This window comes from Mastomys coucha, unplaced genomic scaffold, assembly GCF_008632895.1.
Source record: "Mastomys coucha isolate ucsf_1 unplaced genomic scaffold, UCSF_Mcou_1 pScaffold12, whole genome shotgun sequence".
Classification (NCBI taxonomy): Eukaryota; Metazoa; Chordata; class Mammalia; order Rodentia; family Muridae; genus Mastomys; species Mastomys coucha.
In genome coordinates this window covers 42,119,809-42,142,050 of record NW_022196894.1, presented here as the reverse complement: position 1 = coordinate 42,142,050, position 22,242 = coordinate 42,119,809, and the positions used below count along the sequence as shown (strand labels likewise).

The 22,242-nt window shown below is 40.4% G+C and overlaps 1 protein-coding gene across 3 annotated transcripts in view; it reads right to left on the bottom strand.

The window, feature by feature from the left end:
* Window positions 1–21,805, bottom strand: part of Spice1 (spindle and centriole associated protein 1) — a 43,528-nt gene extending 21,723 nt beyond the window's left edge. For 2 of the 3 annotated variants that reach the window (XM_031363960.1, XM_031363963.1), the window contains exons 1-7: window positions 21,708–21,805; window positions 14,754–14,849; window positions 14,078–14,125; window positions 12,356–12,499; window positions 6,614–6,716; window positions 5,660–5,766; window positions 4,514–4,629 (exon numbers count right to left, since the gene is read on the bottom strand). In XM_031363960.1, coding sequence (XP_031219820.1) covers window positions 4,514–4,629; window positions 5,660–5,766; window positions 6,614–6,716; window positions 12,356–12,499; window positions 14,078–14,125; window positions 14,754–14,849 — 614 coding nt within the window. In that variant the 5' untranslated portion in view covers window positions 21,708–21,805. Of the gene's footprint in view, window positions 1–4,513; window positions 4,630–5,659; window positions 5,767–6,613; window positions 6,717–12,355; window positions 12,516–14,077; window positions 14,126–14,753; window positions 14,850–21,707 lie in introns of those variants that run through there. The other variant, XM_031363961.1, reaches the window with a different exon arrangement.
* Window positions 21,806–22,242: the final 437 nt, after the last annotated feature.

Here is a 22,242-nt window from a genome sequence, read left to right as displayed (position 1 = left end):
AACAAGGGCATGGGAGCAGTGCATGCTGGTAACTCCAGCACTTGGAACGCTGAGACAAAAGGATCACAAACTGGTGATTCAGGTCGGCCAGAGGGTAAAACTGTGTCTCTAAAACTAAATTTTCATAATGAAAATCTTCATAAGGTGCACTGAGGCACTTCAAGAAAGCAACACAGTAAGATTAGGGAGGTAACAAATGCTAGGGAAGCAAATGTGACGGGGAAACAGGGTGAGCCTCCTGTCTATAACTCGTCACTGAACAGAGCAGCAGGACACCAGAAGAACAGATGATCCCAGCAATGAGGACAGAGAAGCCAATCCTACAACTTAAAGGGCCAACTATATTGGATAAAGGGAAACTGACCTGGGCCCTTAAGTCTAAAGGCAGAAAAATGAAGGTAAAGGTAATCAAGTTGATAGACAAAAATATTAAATTTCTTATAAAAGCAAGAAAATTACTACAGCATCAGACTTCATAAAGCAATGTACAAGGCCAACCAAAAGTGAAGAGCACTGCCAAAAAAGCCAGCCAGTACTCAATTACAAAAGCTACAGAAAATGTCGGAATGTTATGCAGAGAATGAGAGGCCATGTAACACTTAGACCTAAACAGGATGTCTCCAACAAACCCCTTCCCTCAGGTGTCAGGGAAAGAAGAGGAGACAGGAAGAGCATAAGGACACCAAGAAAACAAGATCCCCTAAATCCACATGAACGATGCTTATAAAGCTGAGGGAGCATGCTCAGGGTCTGCATACAAGGTTCTCTGTGTATATATTATGGCTCCCAGTTTAGTGTCTTTATGGGATTTTCTGAGTGTAAGAAGGAATGGGTCTCTGATTCTTGTGCCTTCTCTTGGGCTCTTTTCCTTCTATTTGTTTTGTGTAATTTCTGACATGTCAGCTTTTTCTTAAAATCTTATTTTATATAGTTTACATTTTCTTAAATCATAGCTAATAAAGGACATATATTTATTATAATTTATAATTTTATTATTATCTCTTAGAAGCCTGTTTTCTAAGGGAGTAGATCTGGTTGGGAAGGGAGGTAGAGAGGAAGTGGGAGGAGTAGAGGGAAGAAAATCTATAATCAGCATACAGTATGTGAGAAAAATATCCATTTCCAATAAAAAGAGGGGATGTCTAAAGAATTCAAGGAACATTCTGTTCATGAGTCAAACAGCCTGGCTTTAACTAACCAATATTCAACTACAAGACAATCAAGGAAACATGAAAGGACTGGATGAGCATTTAATAATTATTTCCTGGCTATAAGATAAAAACAAACAAAATCATGACATATAATAAAGCACAGTGTGTAAATGCTTTATGTCTGTCGATTGAAAGCTAAGATGCAACTACACTATGAGGAGAAGCACCAAACAATTCATGTGAACAGTCAGTGTGCAAAGGAAAACCAAGAAAACAGGCAGCTGGCAGCAAAGATTAAATAAGAACAGTACTAATCAACTTACAAAAGGCTCACACACAAAGGTAGTATCACAAGAGAACTGCGATCTTCCCACTTTTTAAAGAACAACAATGAATACACAGAAAAGATACAGTATGCAAGCCTATAATCCTAGCATGCAGGGGTCGGAGCTGAGAGCTGTGGCCAGCCAGCTTCACAGTGAGATCAAATCAGCCACAGAAAGGAGCAACAGTAACCATGAGTGACACTGAACACACCAACTGTATGAACTGCTGTTACAGCTTAGCTTACCAATTAGAATTTCTAAATTGACTAGGGAGGCCATATCCACTACACTGCATACAAGGAACACAAAGATTATAAAACAACTGCAAAAGGCTAAATATAAAAAGCAAAGACAACGCAGATAATCGGAAACAAGAAGTAGAGGTTTTATTCCCTATTCACACAAAATCGATTGCAGCAAAAGCCACTGAATATGACAATGGAAATTATGATGCTAAAGGCCATTGATCAAAATAAAGGTATAGCATTTATAATACACACATTTTATAAGCACAGTAGTCAATTTACAAGAAAGGACACATTAAACTTCAGTTAAGTAATATTAAAACAATAAATATGAAGAAAAACAAAATCACACTAAAACTAGAAGTCTTTAATACATCACTCTCAGTATACAACATGGCAAAATTAAGGAGGGAGGCAGAAGAAATAAGACACAGTCAGCAAGGCAGGTATTATGATGTGCACACAGAACATTATACCTTCCAATAGAACCACAGCCACTGCTCAGGAACACACGGAACCCTCACAGAAATGATCACAGACTAGCTCACAGAGAGAGCATCACCAAGTTCCACACGCAGGGAGATGACGGAGCATACCCTGAACAGAGTGTGGCTAGCCACACAGGACAGAAGGCTTCTGGAGCTTTGCTTTGTTTTATCTTTAACTCTGAGCAAAGTGGGGTGGAAATCAGATGAAATAACCTTATTTCTTAAATAAGCCACTTATTTTTAAGAACTGAGAAAAAAAAGTACTGCAGTCCTCATTCAAGAAGCTATCAAAGCAAAACAAAAGAAAGCACAAGGAAGGGAAGAGGGTAAACTGAGGATGGAGAAATCTCAACTTAATAAGCCAGAAGCCTGATTCTTTTAAGCAATGCAATCCTAAGAGAGGATGGCCAAAAGAAATGATGGGAGGGTCTGGCACACAAGCCCCAATACACCCCCACACCAAAACAAGCTCCTGTCTATAAATTAAAGAACACAACAGAGTCGCCTGCTACTTCACTATTGTTTTATACAGCCCTATAGTTAATATACAAAAGAAAAGAAGAAAGTTGAGGAGGTGTAAGATGCAGGAACCAATAACGTCCTTTGTAGATGACAAGATGCTAAACCCAGGAACTGGAGAACTGCTGTCAGAACTAGCTTCCCTAAGATTCAGTGACGCAGCTGGCCACTGAGATGAGAGAGAAACACAGAGGATGATAAGCTGGAAGGTACAGGACAAAGGTATCTAGGATGGAGCTCAGGAAGACTACTTACCCCCTCCCACAGGGCCCTTAAATCCCCAGCCACACAGGGATACAAAAGATAGAGTGGAAGAAAAGAAAATCCCATTTAAAGGAGAAACAAACAATATTTAAGGATAAAGTAAGCAAGAAGTAGTACACACTACATAGGAAAAAACGTCAAAGCATTCCTCAAAAATAAAAAGCACACTTTTTAACAAGGGGGAAACATTACGTCCTAACAGAAAATATCAATAAGTTTTGCTTTACAAAGTCGAACAAATTGATACTAATTTTCATATGAAAATAGACTAAAGTTATTAGGAATACCCAAAAATTTTAAGAAAAGTCATAACGGAGGTGAGTATGGTGGCATACACCTTTAATCGAAGCACTTGGGAGGCAGAGGCAGGTGATCTCTGAGTTCAAGGCCACCCTGGTCTACATAGCAAGTTCCAGAACAGCTAGGGCTACATAGAGAGACTTTGTCTCAAAACAAACAAACAAAAAGCACAAAGAAAGAAAAGCCATAGCTATCTATAAAGTCTACAAGTCCGCTCTAGACAAAACTCTGTGGCACTCAAGAAGACTGGAGAAAAGAGGCCAGTGCCACTAGAAGAACAAGTCCAGAAAGTCCTGAGTGTGGGCCCACACGCAGATGGAGACTGTAACAATAGGACAAAAGGAAGGTCTTTCCTAATAGTTTAAGGACATAGGTGTATATCTCATCCTGCGCATCAAAAACAAACTGTAACTGTAAGAGATTAAATCTCAAACACAATGACACACTTCCTAGAAAAAAAACACAATAAGTGTTCTGTACCCTGGGCTTGGGAATAAATTTCAAAGTCCAGTTCTTCATAAAGTAGAATTCAACAATTTTAAAGCAAAATTGTATAGTCTTTATACTTTAAACCTCGAGTTCTACTTCCAATTTTTCCTAAATATGGATTTCAAATACTATAAAAATATGTAAGATACTTATTATAGTGTTTTTGTTACTACAAAGAACCAGAAATAATATAAATGGCCATGTATCCAGGAAAATGGCCAGTCAGCTCTGACAGTCACTCAATTTACAGCCCAGCTACTTCACTGTGCTGTAAAAACAAAGCAAGTGATCCCTAAAACAGAAGACTGTGAGCTGATTTTAGGTCATATCCAGTGATAAATTCAAATACAGCATTACCATTTTTAATGTATGAAATAAGAGGAAATGAGACATTTATATATCTGCTTTACTTATAGAAAGAAGTACAGGAGAAATAAAAACCTTTTTATACTCCTACTACAACTTTTAAAACATTACAGAACAATTTTTAACACTTAGATAAAACTATACACTCAACTGGTTCTTTCTTTGATAGTGTTTTTAAGGAAGAATGCAATAAGCACACACTTTGAATACTCTGGGAACACTGGCCGGGCCTGTGTGCTCACAGAGCACACACACAGACACACAGACACAGAGAGACAGGCAGACAGACAGACAGACAGACAGAAAGACAGAAAGACAGAAAGACAGACATAGAGACAGAGACACATACGCACACACATACATACCTCTCTGTATTCCTGCTAGAGTGCTGGCTGAGGGAGTCCGGCAGTTCACTCTCACTGTCTTCTGACTGGCTGTGAGCAGTGCTCTCCTCCCCTCCATCATCTACTTCGTTAAGAGCCTACCTCAACAATAAAACCAGCAGCACAAGTGATTATGTGTTCACCCATTAGAGGACATTAGTCATAACAGAATTTTTCCTCCTAAGGCTGACCCCTCATGTGTGCCAACCACCAAACCCTCTCAGCCTTCCTCTACTAACTGTCCTAATTATCTTCAGCTGTTTGCCCACTTCAGCTATCAGTATTTGAGTATAAGAAAGGCTGCTTCTTCTTACCCTACCTTGATGTGTCCACCTTGATACACTGTTTCCTATTTGTCTTTTGTGGTTTTTTGTTTGTTTGTTTGTTTAACTCAGGCTAACCCAATATATTATGTTTCTAAGGCTGGTCCTAAATTCACAAGTGCTTCTGTCTCAGCCTTTCTAATGCTAGTAACGTACTCTTGTGCCATCACCAGTGGCCATCACCACCAACCTCTTTAAAGAATCATCTCAATTTACATTCTGCATCCACCATCTATGCTCTGCAACTTTGCTTGTGTCCTACCACTCCACTCAAGATCCTCTCTACAAGGTGGAAGTTCCTCCACAGACAAGTTGGTCTTTCACCTTATGCATCCCTTGTCCCCTTCCTAACAGCCTAGATAAGGATGGCATGTGCACGAGGAATCAGTCCAATACCCAATACACACTTGCAATAAAGTGCCGGGCATGGTGGCGCATGCTTTTCACTTCAGCAGCGATCCCTGGGGCTCCTTGCCAGTCAATCTGGGCTTAGCTGGTGAACTCCAGACCAATGAGAGACCCTGTCTCAAAGGAGGCAGACAGTATTCCTGAGGTTATCCTGTGACTTCCACATGTGCACAAGCACACACACCACATACTGAAGTATGCACTTCTTCAACTTCATATCATATCTTCTTGGATGTTCTATTTTTTCTAGCTCACCTTTCCCAATCTTTTTTGTTAGTTTTCTTTTTCTACTTTTTAAATGGTTGACATTTAAGCTTTTAAAATATTTGTCAAGATACCTATATCAAGCTGAACTTCATTTCAACATGAGCACTTGGTTGTGAGTGCAATGGATTACCTGAGACTCTATGATTGATTCATTAAGGACAGACTGGGTGACAGGATCTTGATTTACTCCAGTGCAACTCTGCAAGGAATCTGGAGCCATGGTTACATTTGGAAACCCTGCAGAAGGAACAAACACAAGTCATTACAATTTTATTTCATCTGCTTCAAGAGGCTTCACAAGTTCTCTGCTGCCACAGGCTCCCTTCACCTCAGGGAAATTCCAAAAAGCAGCTCCATTTACATGGATATGTACCAGCCATATCTAAACTCATTTTCACCTTCCCAAAACTCCATGAGATAGGTTTTATTATTTTACAGGCCAGCAAACTGAAACTTGGAAAAATTAAGTAACTAGCCCAGAGTTACTCTAATAAATGGCTGACTCAGGATCCAAATTTCCCACTAAGAATAAATCATGTTTCTAAAAGATTAAACAAATTGTATTCTATTATGATTACTAATGCTGAAGCTGAGAATAGTGATACATGCCTTTGCTTCCAGCACTCAGGAGTTAAGAGGTAGGAAAAGCAGGAGATCAAAGCCAGTCTCAGCTACATGGATCATGAGGGTTGAGGGCAGGAATAATCCTATGTAACTAAAGACCAGCAAAGTTTCTCTTGGCAAGAAACTAAAGTTGCTTTAGACTTTAAGGTAGGCTTACTCAAACTACAAGTAAATGTACACATTTTAATTACGTGGTAACTTAGTAAGCTGAAAATGGACCCATTTATGCAGTCATAAAATGCTGTACTTTACACTGTATGTTACTAGACAGTTCCCTTAACTGGGTAACTTGTAATACTCCTGGTAAACAGCAAGTGAATTATGATTCTTGGCTCTTCATAGACCAGCCAGCTAGAGATGCAGCAGGAACATGACTCCTCATAACAGAGTGAATTCTTCTAAATCCTCATGACCTATGTTTCAGAGAGAAATGCAAGCTCTGTGTAGACTGAATGCTTACCTGTGCGCTTACGAGGAATATCAACAAACAGACCTTTGGGTACATCCATCAGATGATCGGATCTTTCCAGCACATCCTGTGTCTGGTACTGATCAGAAAGAATCTACACATGTATTAACAAAAATACTGTTCAGAGGAAAATAAGCTTACTTAGCAAATTACTTAGGAAAAAGTCTAGGAAAGGTACCAAACACGACATTTTAAAAGTTTAATTTTCAATCTTTATTGGTTGTGGTTGCTGAATTTGCTCTTAACCATGAGCCATGACCATCCTAAAACCCTCCAATGGCAATATTCTTAGATAACAGTAGCTGAGAATATTACAGTAATTAGTAGCTTGAAAAAAATACATATTACATTGTGATCTGGTACACACACACACACACACATACACACACACACACACACACACATGATTAGGTATATACACACATACAAATACACACTTTTTAAAAGTAAGACCATAATTTACATAGCTTTGCCACATGAGAATAACTATATTTAAGTTTCATTCCATTCTAGTTTTCAGAGATGGTTGTAGCCCACTAACTTGATTTCATAACCCATTAATAAATAATAGTATACAGTTTAAAAACACATACTAAAGACAAGAATCTCTGAGCCATAAACTCAAGGTGTTTCTACCACTAAAGTATTCTGATAATCTACTAACAGGCTTATGACTTAAAAAAACAAAGTATAGCTTTTAGGATTAAACAAAGCTATGCTTAGCTATCTATAAAGTTGATTTTCTATTATGGAGAGATTGTTACACAAAACACCATTACAGTCGTGCCTCTGATTATGCACTTTCTATTGAAGGACTTTAATGTACAAATAAATAAAGCCGTATGCTACAGATGAGTCAACTCCATCTTCCACCACCAGATGGCATTCTTAAGCTGAATGAATCTTAAAATCAAGACAGCTCCTTTTCTGACCCTGACTCAAATCAATAAAGCATCTAATAACAAATGCTCCGGCTGCAATTTCTCTGTAATACAGAAAATCACATCACATGACTATTCCTATTTTATGATACAGAGATATGAGTAGCATTCTTCTGTCATCCTTTCTGCTATGGCCTTGTGTGCAGCTAGGTCAGTTAAGGAGAGTAAGTCCTGCATTTGCAACTTCTACAAAGTAAATTTTAGAACTGTGTAAGGCCAAGAGCACACACAGCACAGAATACGGGGCTTAGGGCCACACTAGAAATAGTAAATAAACTCTAACCACTTTACTTAGTTTCCTGCTATGTCAATGGCACACAATATGGGTTTTATTGAGACCTGATTATAACTGACACGGGGCATCAATGTAGTTATTAATAAGATCATTTTTCCACTTTCTGCTCTGTCAGCTCCATGACTTTATTTTGACAGAGGGTGTGGTGGTTTAACTAAGCTTTACCCATGGAGTGGCACTAGTGGGAGGTATGCCTTTGTAGGAGTAGGTGTGGTTTTGTTGGAAGAAGAGTGTCACTGTGGGGTTGAGCAATGAGATCCATCTCTTAACCATGTGGGAGACAGTCTTCTCCTAGCAGCCTTCAGATGATGTAAAATTCTCAACTCCTCTTGCACCATACTTGCCTAGATGCTGCCCTGCCCGACCTTTATGATAATGGACTGAATGTCTGAACCGAACCTGAAAGCCAGACCCAATTAAATGTTGTCCCTTATAAGAGTTGCCTTGGTCATGGTGCCTCTTCACAGCAATGAAACCCTAACTAAGACAGGGTAGTGCCTTAAAAACAAATTATCTTCAAATTATCAATAGGAAATAAGCTGTGTGATTTTTTTAGCATGGTAACAACCATGTCTCTGTATGAGGGATATGCCTATAGTCCTATCACATCCATTAAATACAGACACCATAAACACAGGAAAACTTAAGAACTGAAAGAAGATATATTCATACTCTTTAACCTTTAGTTTTCTTTTCTTCCCCCCGCCCCCAGTACTTGAGAGTAAACCCTGAAATACCCTAGGTAAGTGCTCTAACAATGAGCTAAAGCAGCAGCCCTTGTCTTAGTGCTTCTTTTAGTAATTAATCCAACAAGCAAGCCTATACCCAAAAACACAACCAAGGCTATTCACTGGATTATTTATCATGCCAAAGACGCAATCTCTAAGTGGCACACACTACTATATATCCCTAATACTGCCCTTTAATAGCACAACTCCTAAGTTCCTGGTGGTGGTGGTTTTTTGACACAGGTTTTTTTCTGTGTAACAGCCCTGGCTGTCCTGAACTTGCTTTGTAGACTATGCTGGCCTCAAATTCACCAAGATCCACCTGCCTCTGCCTCCTAGTGATGAGTGTTGGGATTAAAGGCATGTGACACCATGCCTGGCCCAACTCCTACATTTCAATCAAGGATGCACCTCAAAGGCAGAAAGTAGAGGAATAATCTTACTAATCTGTTGACACTGGGTATTAATTATAATCAGACCTCAAGTAAAGCTGCCACTTTGCCTTCTTCTACTGAGTCTCTGTCACATTTCTCAGAGCAGATTGTTCATGAGGCCAAAGATCACTGTACTAGCCTTACTAAGTAAGATATGTTGTTGAAACATCTAAATCCCATCAAAAGCTACTGTTTTAACACCATGCAGAACATAAAAACACATGGGAAACTGAGGAAACCTCCCACACCTAGCTTCACTAAATCTGAATCTTAGAGTTCAGGTACAGTGGTTCCCCACCCTCCTTAGGAGCATCTTGGCCATGATGAATTCTCATGTGCAATCAGGACTGAGAATCACCACACCACAGGTGAGACCCTTCACCTGTTCCTCATTACTCTTCTCGTTCCTCTACTTCTCCCACATTCAGTACTTGTATGAAAAGCTATGAGGGCTGCAGAGATGACTTGGTGGTAATCACAAACTGATGAAAAATACATAAATAAAATAAAATGGGAGCTGGAGACATGGCTCAGCAGTTAAGAGCACTGACTGCTCTTCCAGAGGTCCTAAGTTGAATTCCCAGCAACCACATGGTGGCTCACAACCATCTGTAATGGGATCTGATGCCCTCTTCTGGTGTGTCTGAAGACAGATACACTGTATTCATATACGTAAGATAAATAAATAATTAAAAAAAGAGAGAGAGAGAGAACGCTTATGGCTCTTGCCGAGGAAGCAGGCCAGAGTTCCATCACCCAAGCAGTGACTCACAGTTCTCTGTGACTTAGCTCAAAGGAGTCTGACAACCTCTTCTGACCTCCATTGGCACCAGTCACACGTACACACATACACACGTACATACATGCAGGCAAACACCCTATGCCAAAAAGAAAAAAATGAAGCCAAATCTTCAAAAAATAAAAGGAAAAGAAAACTAAAACTAGAAAAGGAAAACCCCCCAAAGACGTTCTCGAGGTCAGATCCATGGTTTTAGGCTGTTCAATGAGAATTAACACATATGCATGACTGGCCCACAATTATACCATGAAAAGTCGTATCCACTGTTCCTTTCTCAAGACTTGTAAACATTTATTTGGGAGATACAGTTTTTCTTGATGCATAAGATTTCTCTAAGAACTATAAGGAATTTCTTAAAAGGCAGCCTATGGCTTAAAGCCACCAGGAAAGGTCATGCAGACAGCAAGCGTTGTAAGCTTACCCTGGGTAAGGAGCCACATGCACAGCACATTTCTTTACTATGACTGCAGTTCAAATAAAAAAGATTGCTCTACTGTAGCTCTTTCTTGCTTGACACACTGTTCATCCTGCATATCTGATTGTTTCTTCAAACACCCAGGCAGGCAAAAGGCGAAGCCAGAGATAAATGGCTTAAGACCCAGATCAACAGGCACACAAAATTATTTGATTTTATTTCATTTCTGCCAGGTAATTCTACTATACTGTTGAACTGAGACATAAAGACAGAAGTTTACAGATACAGAGCACTAATTATTTTGCCAAAGACTGTGGTGATCTCTTTAAAAGCATTATGCCAGGACTGGAAAGATGGCTCAGTGACTAAGAGTACTAGCTGCTCTTCCAGAGGACCCAGGTTCAATTTTCAGCACCCACATGGCATCTCAAAAATGTCTGTAACTACAGTTCTAGGGGATCTGACACCTTCTTCTGGCATATGCAAGCACCAGGCATGCACATGGTGCACAGACATACATGAAGGCAAAACGTCATACACATGAAATTAAGAAACAACTTAAGTATTATGCAATTAAAATCTGGTAACAACACAGCCAAAATTTTAAAGATAAAAAGTCAAGCTAATGTAAGGAAAATTATGTTATAAAATTTGTAGAAAAATGGATCGAACTGAAAAATACTATATTAAGTTAGGCAACCCAGACAGATGAGAACTGAATGTGCTTGCTCATGTGTGAACCCTGGCTTCTAGTTGTTAATTAAGTATGTGTATTTAGGTGGTAGTAAGTGTGTATAGAGGTCAAAACAGTTTCTTATGGGACCATGAAACTGGAGAAAGGGGCAGGAAGAACATAAGATATGAAATGAAACGCAGACCTCTGGAGATAGCAGACTTCTGGAGATAGCGGATTCAGTGGGACAGGGGAAGGGTAGGAATGGGGGAGGGGGAGGAGATCAACCATCCACAACTTAAAATTATGACAGTGGCAGGAGGAATATGCTACTTCGTATGCTACTTGTTGAAAGGTTGAAAGAGAAAAAGAGAAAAAAAATCCAGGCCAAGGAGTTATATAACCTAAGGCTACAGAGTTAATGAGTTATGGAAAGAACATTTAAAGTAGCAAAGCAGGCTCTACCCATCCTGCTGCTCTCTGCACTAGGCTCCACCCATCCTGCTGCTCTCTGCACTAGACTCCACCCATCCTGCTGCTCTCTGAAGAGCCTCCCAAGCAGCTCACTGAACAAGGTTGTGTAAGTATTAGAGTCTCTCCACTGAAACCCATCCTGCAGCTCTCTGCACTAGGCTCCACCCATCCTGCAGCTCTCTGCACTAGGCTCCACCCATCCTGCTGTTCTCTGCACTAGGCTCCACCCATCCTGCTGCTCTCTGCACTAGACTCCACCCATCCTGCTGCTCTCTGCACTAGACTCCACCCATCCTGCTGCTCTCTGCACTAGGCTCCACCCATCCTGCTGTTCTCTGCACTAGGCTCCACCCATCCTACAGCTCTCTGCACTAGGCTCCACCCATCCTGCTGCTCTCTGCACTAGGCTCCACCCATCCTGCAGCTCTCTGCAGTAGGCTCCACCCATCCTGCTGCTCTCTGCACTAGACTCCACCCATCCTGCTGCTCTCTGCACTAGGCTCCACCCATCCTACAGCTCTCTGCACTAGGCTCCACCCATCCTGCTGCTCTCTGCAGTAGGCTCCACCCATCCTGCTGCTCTCTGCACTAGGCTCCACCCATCCTGCTGCTCTCTGCACTAGGCTCCACCCATCCTGCTGCTCTCTGCACTAGGCTCCACCCATCCTGCTGCTCTCTGCACTAGGCTCCACCCATCCTGCTGCTCTCTGCACTAGGCTCCACCCATCCTGCTGCTCTCTGCACTAGGCTCCACCCATCCTACTGCTCTCTGCAGTAGACTCCACCCATCCTGCTGCTCTCTGCACTAGGCTCCACCCATCCTGCTGCTCTCTGCACTAGGCTCCACCCATCCTGCTGCTCTCTGAAGAGCCTCCCAAGCAGCTCACTGAACAAGGTTGTGTAAGTATTAGAGTCTCTCCACTGAAACCAACCCAAGAGAAAAAAACGCTAAAGACAACGAATTTTCACACTACCTCCTTCATGATAGATAATTTTCTTTTTTCAAGACTTGAAGTTTCTGGTTTCTGCTTCTTCCATTTTCTCTTCAAAGCTTTTTCTTGAAGTTCCCAGTGCACCAATGCTCTATTCTTGGACTTGTGCATCTCATGACGGCGCACCTATACAGAAGGAAAACTGTAAAGAAATGCTTTCAGTAACAAAGACATTGCCTGCTCCTATGTAAGACCACTTACACTAGTTCACCACTTGTTATTCCTTTCTGGTTCAACACGTATGTGCATGAGTGTGTACATGTATGTACACTCACAGCTTTCATAGTCTTTTAAGTTTTCAAAATGATCTAAAAGAAAAGTATTGAGACCTTGGAGGTCTATCTTAAAGACATACAAAAATATTAATTTCTACTTCATTTGTACAGATTACAAAAACACCTAGTGTTCTTCAATTCACAGGTTAAAACTCATGTAATTCGTGCTAAAATATCAATTAGTGGTCAACACTGACACTTCACACATGATGTAAATCCACCTAAGTCATCTCTGGCAAAGCACACCCCTTTCACAGTAAGTGCATTACTTCTAAGTCAATGTGTACTGTTTGTATAACTCTGAAGTGGCTTCTTGTGGACCTGAGGTCACAGATGATGTAGACATTCAGGGAAGGAGAGTTCCTGAGGCAGAAGAGACAGGAGCCAGAGCTCCTAAAAGAGTTGGAAGGGAAGATCCCACAGGGGTGACTGAGGAATAAAAGTAGACTTTTGTCTTTATAAGTATGCTAGTGCTCATCAGAACTGTAAATATCAACAAAACTCAAAATTATAAAGTTATAATCATGCGAACATGCAAACTACCAAAAGGACTAGCAATCAAGAATTGTGAGCATGCATATTAGAATCACAATGAGACAGTACTTCATACCCAACAGGAGAAATAAAATTTAAAAGGTGACAATAATGGTGTGTGTAAACTGGAAGCTCCACATGTGCTGGTGGAACTTAAGACAGGTCAGCACTTTGCAAAACAGTTTGTCAGTGATTCATAAAAGCCAATATGGATGTATGACCTGGCCATTGTATTCCAGATATACACACAACTGCCTGCATATGTTCACAGGAACTTGTACATAATGTCCACTATGGTATTACCTCATAATAGAAAAGAAGCAGAAGTAAATCAGGTGTAAACTGACAAACAGATAAGTCTGGAATCACCACTCAACGGAACACTGTCTCACAATAGTAGGGAATGAAGTATAGTTACATACTATAACATGGATGAATCTATAAAATATGCTAGAAAAAGAGGCTACATATAACAGACCACATCCTATAGTCCATCTGTAAAAGAAATCAAGGCTAGGCAAATCCACAGAGACAGAAAGATTAGTCACTGTCATGGACAAGCCACCCAGGGCTACAGAGCCCAAACCTGTCATGAAAATAACAGCAATGACAACAATGCTGAAGATATGTCCAGACAGGAAGTACAGACAGAGACTAGAGGTTAATTCTAGATAAGTGACAGGACTACAGACCAAATCCTGAGTAAAATTCTAATGGCGGCTGATAAGCCTTAGTAAAACCAAAAATTCCTCAAGATATCCTTTTAGGTTTTATACAGATATGAACAAGATTAAGTAAGTCCCGAGGAGTGATGATGGTTTTTGTTCTGAAGATCAGAAACCAGATACCAAATAAAATACAGAATGCAGGACTTAACTTTCCGTGTTCAACTTACCAGATCCTCAGGAGTTGCCCGGTGAACTGTTAGATCATTCACAGTATTCTTTAAAAAGAAAAGCAGAGTGAGCTTCCTAAGTTTCCTTATAAGTGTTTAACAGTTACTCAGTTTAAGTAGCTGAAAACTGATTCAGAATCCTAAGACCAAAAGTCCCCTTTTTCCCCAGGGACCAATACTGTCAATATAATGTTAAAACATTACTTTTGAGTATCTTCTAGAAAACAGGCTATTTTTTTAGGTGTTATAGATGAAATAAAGCTCTATTATTTTAAAACAAGGAATAAAAACAGAGTGCATATTATGAGTAAACTTAACTGAAGCTATAGTTTCCAGATACTAGGATTCTACGAGACAATCGTAAAGCATTTTAACAATAAAATTGTGGTCACTACAGCAAGCTAGCTGCAGAGGACCTTTTTTGAGGATATAGTTTCAATTTCACTAAACCTCTAACTCTTGGAAAGAACTAGGAATTATTGACCTTAATACTGTACTCTTAAAAAGAAATGGGGCAAATATCCTGATCTTTCCTCCCAGACCAAAAACATGTCCCAGCCACACTGGACAGGAGAACTGAGGCCCACCATGTCCAGAAACCCGCCATCCCAGCCACACTGGACAGGAATACTGAGGCCCACCCTCCAGAGCACGCTGCTGTGGTCCCCAGACTTACATCCCACTCTTGCCTCACCACAGCTTTCTTCTTCACTTTCAGAGTTTTTCTTCCAGCTCCCCGGGGACCAAAGCGGTTCACTCTGATCAATGACATCTGAAAATATTAATGTTTTTTAATAAAGGCAAAGAAATAATTATGAATCATGGGCACATCTAGGACAAAAAAAAACACTCTCAAATATCAGAAGAATTTGGTCATGATTAAAGGAATGGAATCTCTGAATGCTTGGCTTTCTCATTTTACAATTAATACTAACTAAAGCGAAACCAATAACCACAATAAAAAGGTTTTAAATAACAAAACCTTTTGCTTAATAAAAAACTTAATAAATATAGAAATTATGACCTAAAGTAAAAACGAAAATACCCTTTGTTAAAAGCAACAAATACAGAGGTTGAAGCAACCTTCTAAAATGAATACCCACTTATGAAGACTGGTTGATAAGCAATGGTGTTGGTATAGTTTGTTATGCAGGTCAGTTAGGATCATTTAGAGCCAGTGACTCAATCCCTTGCAAGATTCAGAGGACAAAGACACGGGCAGAATGCAGTATAGAATTCAAATTTGTACTCGCTCTTGGTTGACTCTCCCCAAAAGGACATGTTTTTACTTCTTTCCTTAATGTGTTCATGCATTATTGGTAACTCACTCACTAATACATATTATCCACACAACCTACCCAAACAACTACAGAGCTTCCAGGCTAGCCCTCATAGGCCTTACTAGCCAACAGTGCCATGTTGTCATCATCATCCTTCACCCACACCCGTCTCTCTCCCCAATGGAGACCACAGACTCTTCCTTGTACACGCTAGGCAAATGCGGTACTCCCCTTCCTCTTCCATTAAGTACTTACAGTCTTCCTAGCTCTCTCTATATTACCTTTCTCTTGTTATATTTTACTCTTTAAATATATTATCTAATTTCAGAGCTTACAATCCAGCAAAGAAGTCACAATGGTTAGAAAATGACTACTTATCTTGTTTTTTCCTGTGGTGCTAAGCTCAGATTGATGCCCAGGTGTAAAATATGCCAGGCAAGTTCCCTCACACTGACTTCTATGCCAGACCAACAATTAAGACTTAGTTTCCATGACTTGGTTTACCTATTTTTATCTCAAGCTTTACTAATATATATGAGTTTCATAATATTTGCATATATGTGCATACATACTTTGATTCTATCACACCAACCGTCCTCTCTCCTCCCCCTCCAGCTGGTTCCATCCCTCTTCACAAACAAACAAGAATTTCCCTCCTGCTTTCACATCTTTTTCTAAACTCTAGAGAAACTAGACTCTAAACTCTAGAGAACTCTCTGAGTCTGGTTTATTTCCACATAACATAGCTTCTAGTTCTATTTTCCTGCACATAAGATTTCATTCTTTTTATGGCTAAATGACTTCCTATATATATCATATTTTCTTTATCCACTTACCTGTTGATGGACATCTAGGCTGAATTCATACCTTGACTACTGAGAACGGTATCATAATAAACACGGATGCACAGGTATGCCTGTGGTAGCCTTAGAATTCTTTGGGTATATACCCAGGAGTGGTACCACCACAACCATAAGGTGGTTCTTTCAGTGTTTTTAGTTTTGAAGAACCTCTATATTTGTTGTACTAATTACATTCCCAATAGCAACATACAGGAGCTCCTCTTCAGCTCCTAATATCCTCACAATATTTGTTGTTTTCTTGATGAAAATAGCCATTCTGGTGAGGTAGACTCTCAATGCTGCTTTGATTTACATTTCACTGATGGCTGAAGATACTGAATATTTTTTTTTAAAGAACTATTTCTCTGTGTGTACACAGAGGCCAGAAGAGGATGTCAGAACTCCTAAAGCCAGAGTTATGGGTGATCATGTAACATTCCACATGGGTGCTGGGAACCAAACTAAGTCAGTCATCCAGAAGAATAGTACTGAGCCATCTGTCCAGGTCCTGAACATTTTTCTCTTGTATTTATTGGTCATTGTACTTGTTTTGAAAACTGTTTGGTTCATTTGCCCACTAATTAGTCGATGTCTTTTTTTGGTGTTTGTTTTTTTTAAAGTTCTATATTATGGTTATCAATGCCCTGTTAAATAACTAAAATACAATAGGGAAATACTTATGGTTGTGGTGGTACCGCGTCTGGGTATATACCCAAAGAAGTGTAAGGCTACCACAGGCATACCTGTGCATCCGTGTTTATTATGATACCGTTCTCAGTAGTCAAGCTAGGAATTCAGCCTAGATGTCCATCAACAGATAAGTGGATAAAGAAAATATGATATATATAGGAAGTATTTATTCAGCCATAAAAAGAATGAAATCTTACCCATATTGGAGGTTATTTCTTCCTTCTTTGAGTTCTAAGTGTGGAGTTTTTTAAAAGGACATAACATCATTGTTAATTATTTTATTACATTTATTTGCTTATCTCTGAGGGTGAAGAAGGAGCATATACACAGGGTACGTATGACAACTTACAGAACTTGGTTTCCTCCTTCCACCATGTAGATGTCAGGGATAAACTTTGGCAACAAAACCCATCAGGCATCTCATCAGCCCACATCTGTCAACAGTCTCATACAGAAAGTCTTAGCCTGTGCCTGTATCTTGACGAGTTTTCCTGGCTTCTTCTAGGAGGTTCACATCACCTTTCATTAAGGTTACTGATCAATTCTAAAGAGAAGTTTTACAAAGTGGAGAAAAGGATATGGTTTCAGCACCATCTGTCACTAACAACTTACAGTGGTCATGCCGGCTCAGACAGTCCAGGCACTGACTGTCTGCAGACTGTTCGAAACTCTTTGCTTAGAGCTCCATGAAGTGGTTACTACTCTGACTCATTTTATAGATGAGGAAATTAAGGGGAAAAGAGTTAACCAACTGTGAAGTTCACTTGTAGTAGAAACATAGCCAGCATTTAACTGGACACAGAACAGACAAAAGTAGAAATAAACCACTGCATTTACAAACAGTTACATTCCAACAAGGCGCCAAAACAATTCAATTCAAAGAGTACTGTTTTCAATATTCCTTTGAAAGAGTCAGACTCCTACCTTGTACAGGGTACAAAAATTAGCATAACATTAAATCATATATTAAAATGTTACATCTAAAACTGTAGGACTATTAAGAGAAAACATGAGTGTAAATAGTTATGAACCTTAGGTCAAGCTGGAGAATAGAGCGAAAAGCACAAGAAAACAAGATGTGGGTTTTAAATATTGTACTCAAAGGTACAATCAAAAAAGTGAAAATATACCTAATGCAGTAGCAAAAGTTATTTGCAAATCATTTACCTGGTATCTAGAATATATATAAAAAAAATTCTCATAACTAGACTATTTAAACAACCAAATTTAAGTGAGCATAGGTCTTGAATAGGTATCTCCAAATAAGATACTGGAGATGGTAAATAAGCGCATAAAAAGAAGAGATTGTCAATATGGGGACTGATGAGATGGCTCAGTGGTTAAGTACCCTTGTTCTTCCTGAGAACCTGAGTTCAATTCCCACCACCTACATGATGGTTCCCAACCATCTGTAACTGGTTCCAGGGGATCTGACAACCTCTTCTATCCACCAAAGGCACCAGGCAGCACATGGGACACATACATACAGGCAAAACATTCATACAATATAAAATAAGATAAACCTTTTTAAAAAAATGACCAACATAATTAAATGCCAGTCAAAACCACTCGAGGGTGACTTTAATTAAAAAAAAAAAAAGAAAAGAAAAGAAATACAAGTATTGACAAGAGTATGGAGAAACTAGAATCTTCATATATTTGTTGACTGGAATGTAAATTTACCTAGGCACTTTGGAAGAGCAGTGAGAAGTTACTCAAAATTTTAGACACCATTACCATATAACCCAGAAATTTTCCTACACAAACATTCAAGAGAATTAAAAACATTAGTCCATAGAAAACCCTGTAAATGAATGTATACAGCAGTATTATAACTAATAGACAAAAGTGGAAACACTCAAAATGCCCATTAATTGATGACTACATAACTATGTGATATATCTATGCAATTGAGATGTTATTTGGCAATAAGGTATAAAGCACTGACGTATGCTACAATGTGGTTGAAGTTTAAGTATATTAACTATGAGAAACAGGAGGGCAAGGCAGCCCTGTAATCTCAGGGCTCAGGAGAAGATATAGGCAACCCCAAACTGGCAAGCTACATCAGCCAAATTAGCAAGTCCTAGATTCAAGGGAGACACCCTATTGCAATTTATAAGATAGAGAAGAACCAACCAAGACACCCAATATTAACCTCTGACCTACCTACACACACACACACACACACACACACACACCATATGCACTTGTGAGAAAAAGTTAAATGTAAAAAAGCAAAATATAAGAACTGCATGTATAAACTACCTGGTGTTAATATATATGCATTGTTAATGAAGAGCCTTAGCACTAATTCCACAACTCTGTGAGACATACACTGACTTAAAGAGACAGCACAGTATAGTGGCTAAGAATACAACCTGGACTCATACTCTATGGATTCACTCTGGAGCTTTGTCAATAACTCTAAAATCAAACTAATTAAATATGTAAGCTGCTTGGAATCCCTGACTGACACATACTAAGTCCTATTTAAGTGTTGATGACATCAGTGACAATTATTAACTCTTTTCTCAAATGGGTTAAATAATGCTTAGAGAACATTATCACATTGCTCACAGTGACATAGGGTTAGGATTAGGGTATGAGGAGAGGAAGAAACTGACAGTCACTGACTGCAAAATACATGCTAGGAAACTACAAACAATGGATTAACTCTGTTGGTTAAAAACAAGCAACTCTTCAAAAGGGAGGGAATTTTTATTTCAAATTACATTTAAAATATTACATTTTTTTCCTAAGTTAAAACTCTACCAGCCTCAACCCTGGAAACAGTCATGAATCTGAAGCATACAAAAACTTAGGAGTAGCTAAAAGCAGGGGTCCATGTGCCTGTTTCCCTCCAAAAGGCAGCTGTCAGGAACTTAGGGAAATGAGCAGTTTTTGAGATATAACAGAGACTAGAGGTATTTTAAGGACAGTAAATAAATCACAGTACCCTGCAGAAGTGGGGCCTGTGTGGAGAAAATGAGGAATATTAACTGCTTCCTAATGCTAAGAGTACAAATCCTTCCTTATTTCTCAGGATCTTTCCTCTTCTGGATCTTTCCTCTTCCGTGACTTCCACAACACCCTTTTTCCTGCTATTTCATCTACTCTTTTTTTGGACTACACTGGACTCTTCTCGAGTAAAACTTAAGCAAGGGCCCTCATCTAGGTCTATCCCTGTCCTGTCTTCCTCTTAGACATGTCCTTCACTCAAAACCGTACTACATAGCCCATGCACTGGATAAGCAACGGCAGTAAACTGCAAATGAGTCTAGTCATGTGCCAACTTCCACTGAGCTTGCTTTCTAGACCACCAAGAGGTCCAGTGGCGCCCTCAGTAATCCTCGGAAACCTCTCAGCAAACCTATTCCTATACCAAGCATGCAGGCACAACACTAAAGGACCATAACTAAACAGTTTCTAATGAATGTTTCCTAACTGTCCTTAAAACAACAAGCGTTTGTCTCTGCGTATTCACTGGCCCTTCCAAATACCTCAGAGTATAGTAAGATGCAGCTCGTTATGAACATCCCTCCCAGTCTTCTAGATACCTGTTTGACTCAGTAACTAAACTTAGAGAACTGCCATCCTTCTTGTTGCTCTGGCTTAAGCTTAAGCATCACCTCTGGTTCCTAACTGTCTCTTTGTCCGCTCTGTAACACAATCTATAAATCCTTCCTTGAAATATCCAGCCCATCTGTCCACTCTTTTCCATTTCTACTGGGAACAATTCTGAATAGCCTGATATTAACTTTCCTGTATGGTTTCTTTTTCATTTCATTCATCCACTCCACGTATCAAATAACTTTCAAAGTACTTGCTGAGAGCCAGGCACCAAATAAAACAAAACAGAGAGGTAGCCTGTGTCTTCTCAGAGGTACGTTTCTCAAAAGGTCTTAACTAAACGACTTGTTACAAAAAGCAAGCCTAAAAGTAAATTCTTTGGTGTCAAGTAAGTACCTAATCTTCAATACACATGAAGAAAAGCTGCCTCTTCTCCTTAATTCCCTCCTCAAAGTCGGGCCAAAAATAAAGAGTAAACAAAAGAAAAACAGAAAATGTTCTACGCAAGGGGGCGGGATGGTGGTGGTGGAACATCTACAGAATTTGTTTTCAGTCTGAACAATACAAAAGACCATTGGAAGCCCTTGCAGGCTTTTTAAGGAGGGCTGGTGGAATTCCACCAGATTTATCTTAACTGGTATGAAAACAAACTGGAGAACAAGAACACTGTCCCTGCCATCAATCCTACCCAGCTACAGGGATACAGATCTCAACGTTTTACTCCCTCGTAAGATTTTAATAGAGCAGATTAAAATACAACTTCAAGAGCTGCGGCTCGACTGCCTTTTCTTCCCAGTTTTCCTTCCCACAAATACTGAGACCAAGCTCCGACCTTCTCAAGCAGTGCCACGCACCGTCTGGAACAATCTCTTAATTTTGACTCCCAAACCCAAGCCTGCCCCAAACTCTCAGGCAGCCCTTCCTTAGAAACCCTGAACTAACCGCTCAACTTAAAGGACGCGACTCGTCCCAACACCTAGTACTTTGCCACTAGCTGGACACTACACATCTGGAACACCCAACAGCCTCGGGATTCCTCCCGCCAGCCGGGTGCGGGAACGCGGCGTGCATGCGCGGGGCCCGACGTCCTGCGGGACCACCGGGCGCTACCCGGAACCGCACTCTCTCGGGCTCTAAGAGGCGAGCGGCCGGCCCAGTGGTGAGGATGCCCGCCCGAGCTCCGGGACCGAGGCGGAGACGCCGGCCGCTTCTCCTCGCCCTGTGCCCCTCTTCACCCCAACCTGCCTTGCCGCTGGCCGAATGCCGCCTCCGCCCCGACTAAAACTTCAGCCTCCAGAACCACAGAGCCCGCCACAGACGAACGCGGAAAGCGACTTCCGGGCCGTTGCCCTGGTTACCAGAGCTCCGCCCTCACGCCTCTGCGTACATCCGGCGACCTCCTCAGAGGCGACCCAGAGGCAGTGCGCGAGTACACGTTTTCTCTTGTCACGTTTTTTTCCACCTCACGGAGAGCGCTCTGCAGTTCTCACCCAAAGGGCTGAATGACGCGCCCGTCGTAAAACTCGAGAAGTCTCCAAAAGAAACGTTGCTCTGCACACCCAGCTCCATATACCGCACTTACTTGTCTTAAATTTTGTTCATTTACTTAAAAAACATTTGTTGCTGCCTACCAAGGTGTTGTTTGCCAAACGCGCTAGGTTCACCAGGAACTAAAACCAGACCCTGCTCTCAGGAAGTTTACAGCCACAGAACAGCAAGCTATTGATGACAGAAATGTATACGGTGAAAACAATGGCTAATGCTAAGAAGGAACTGTACA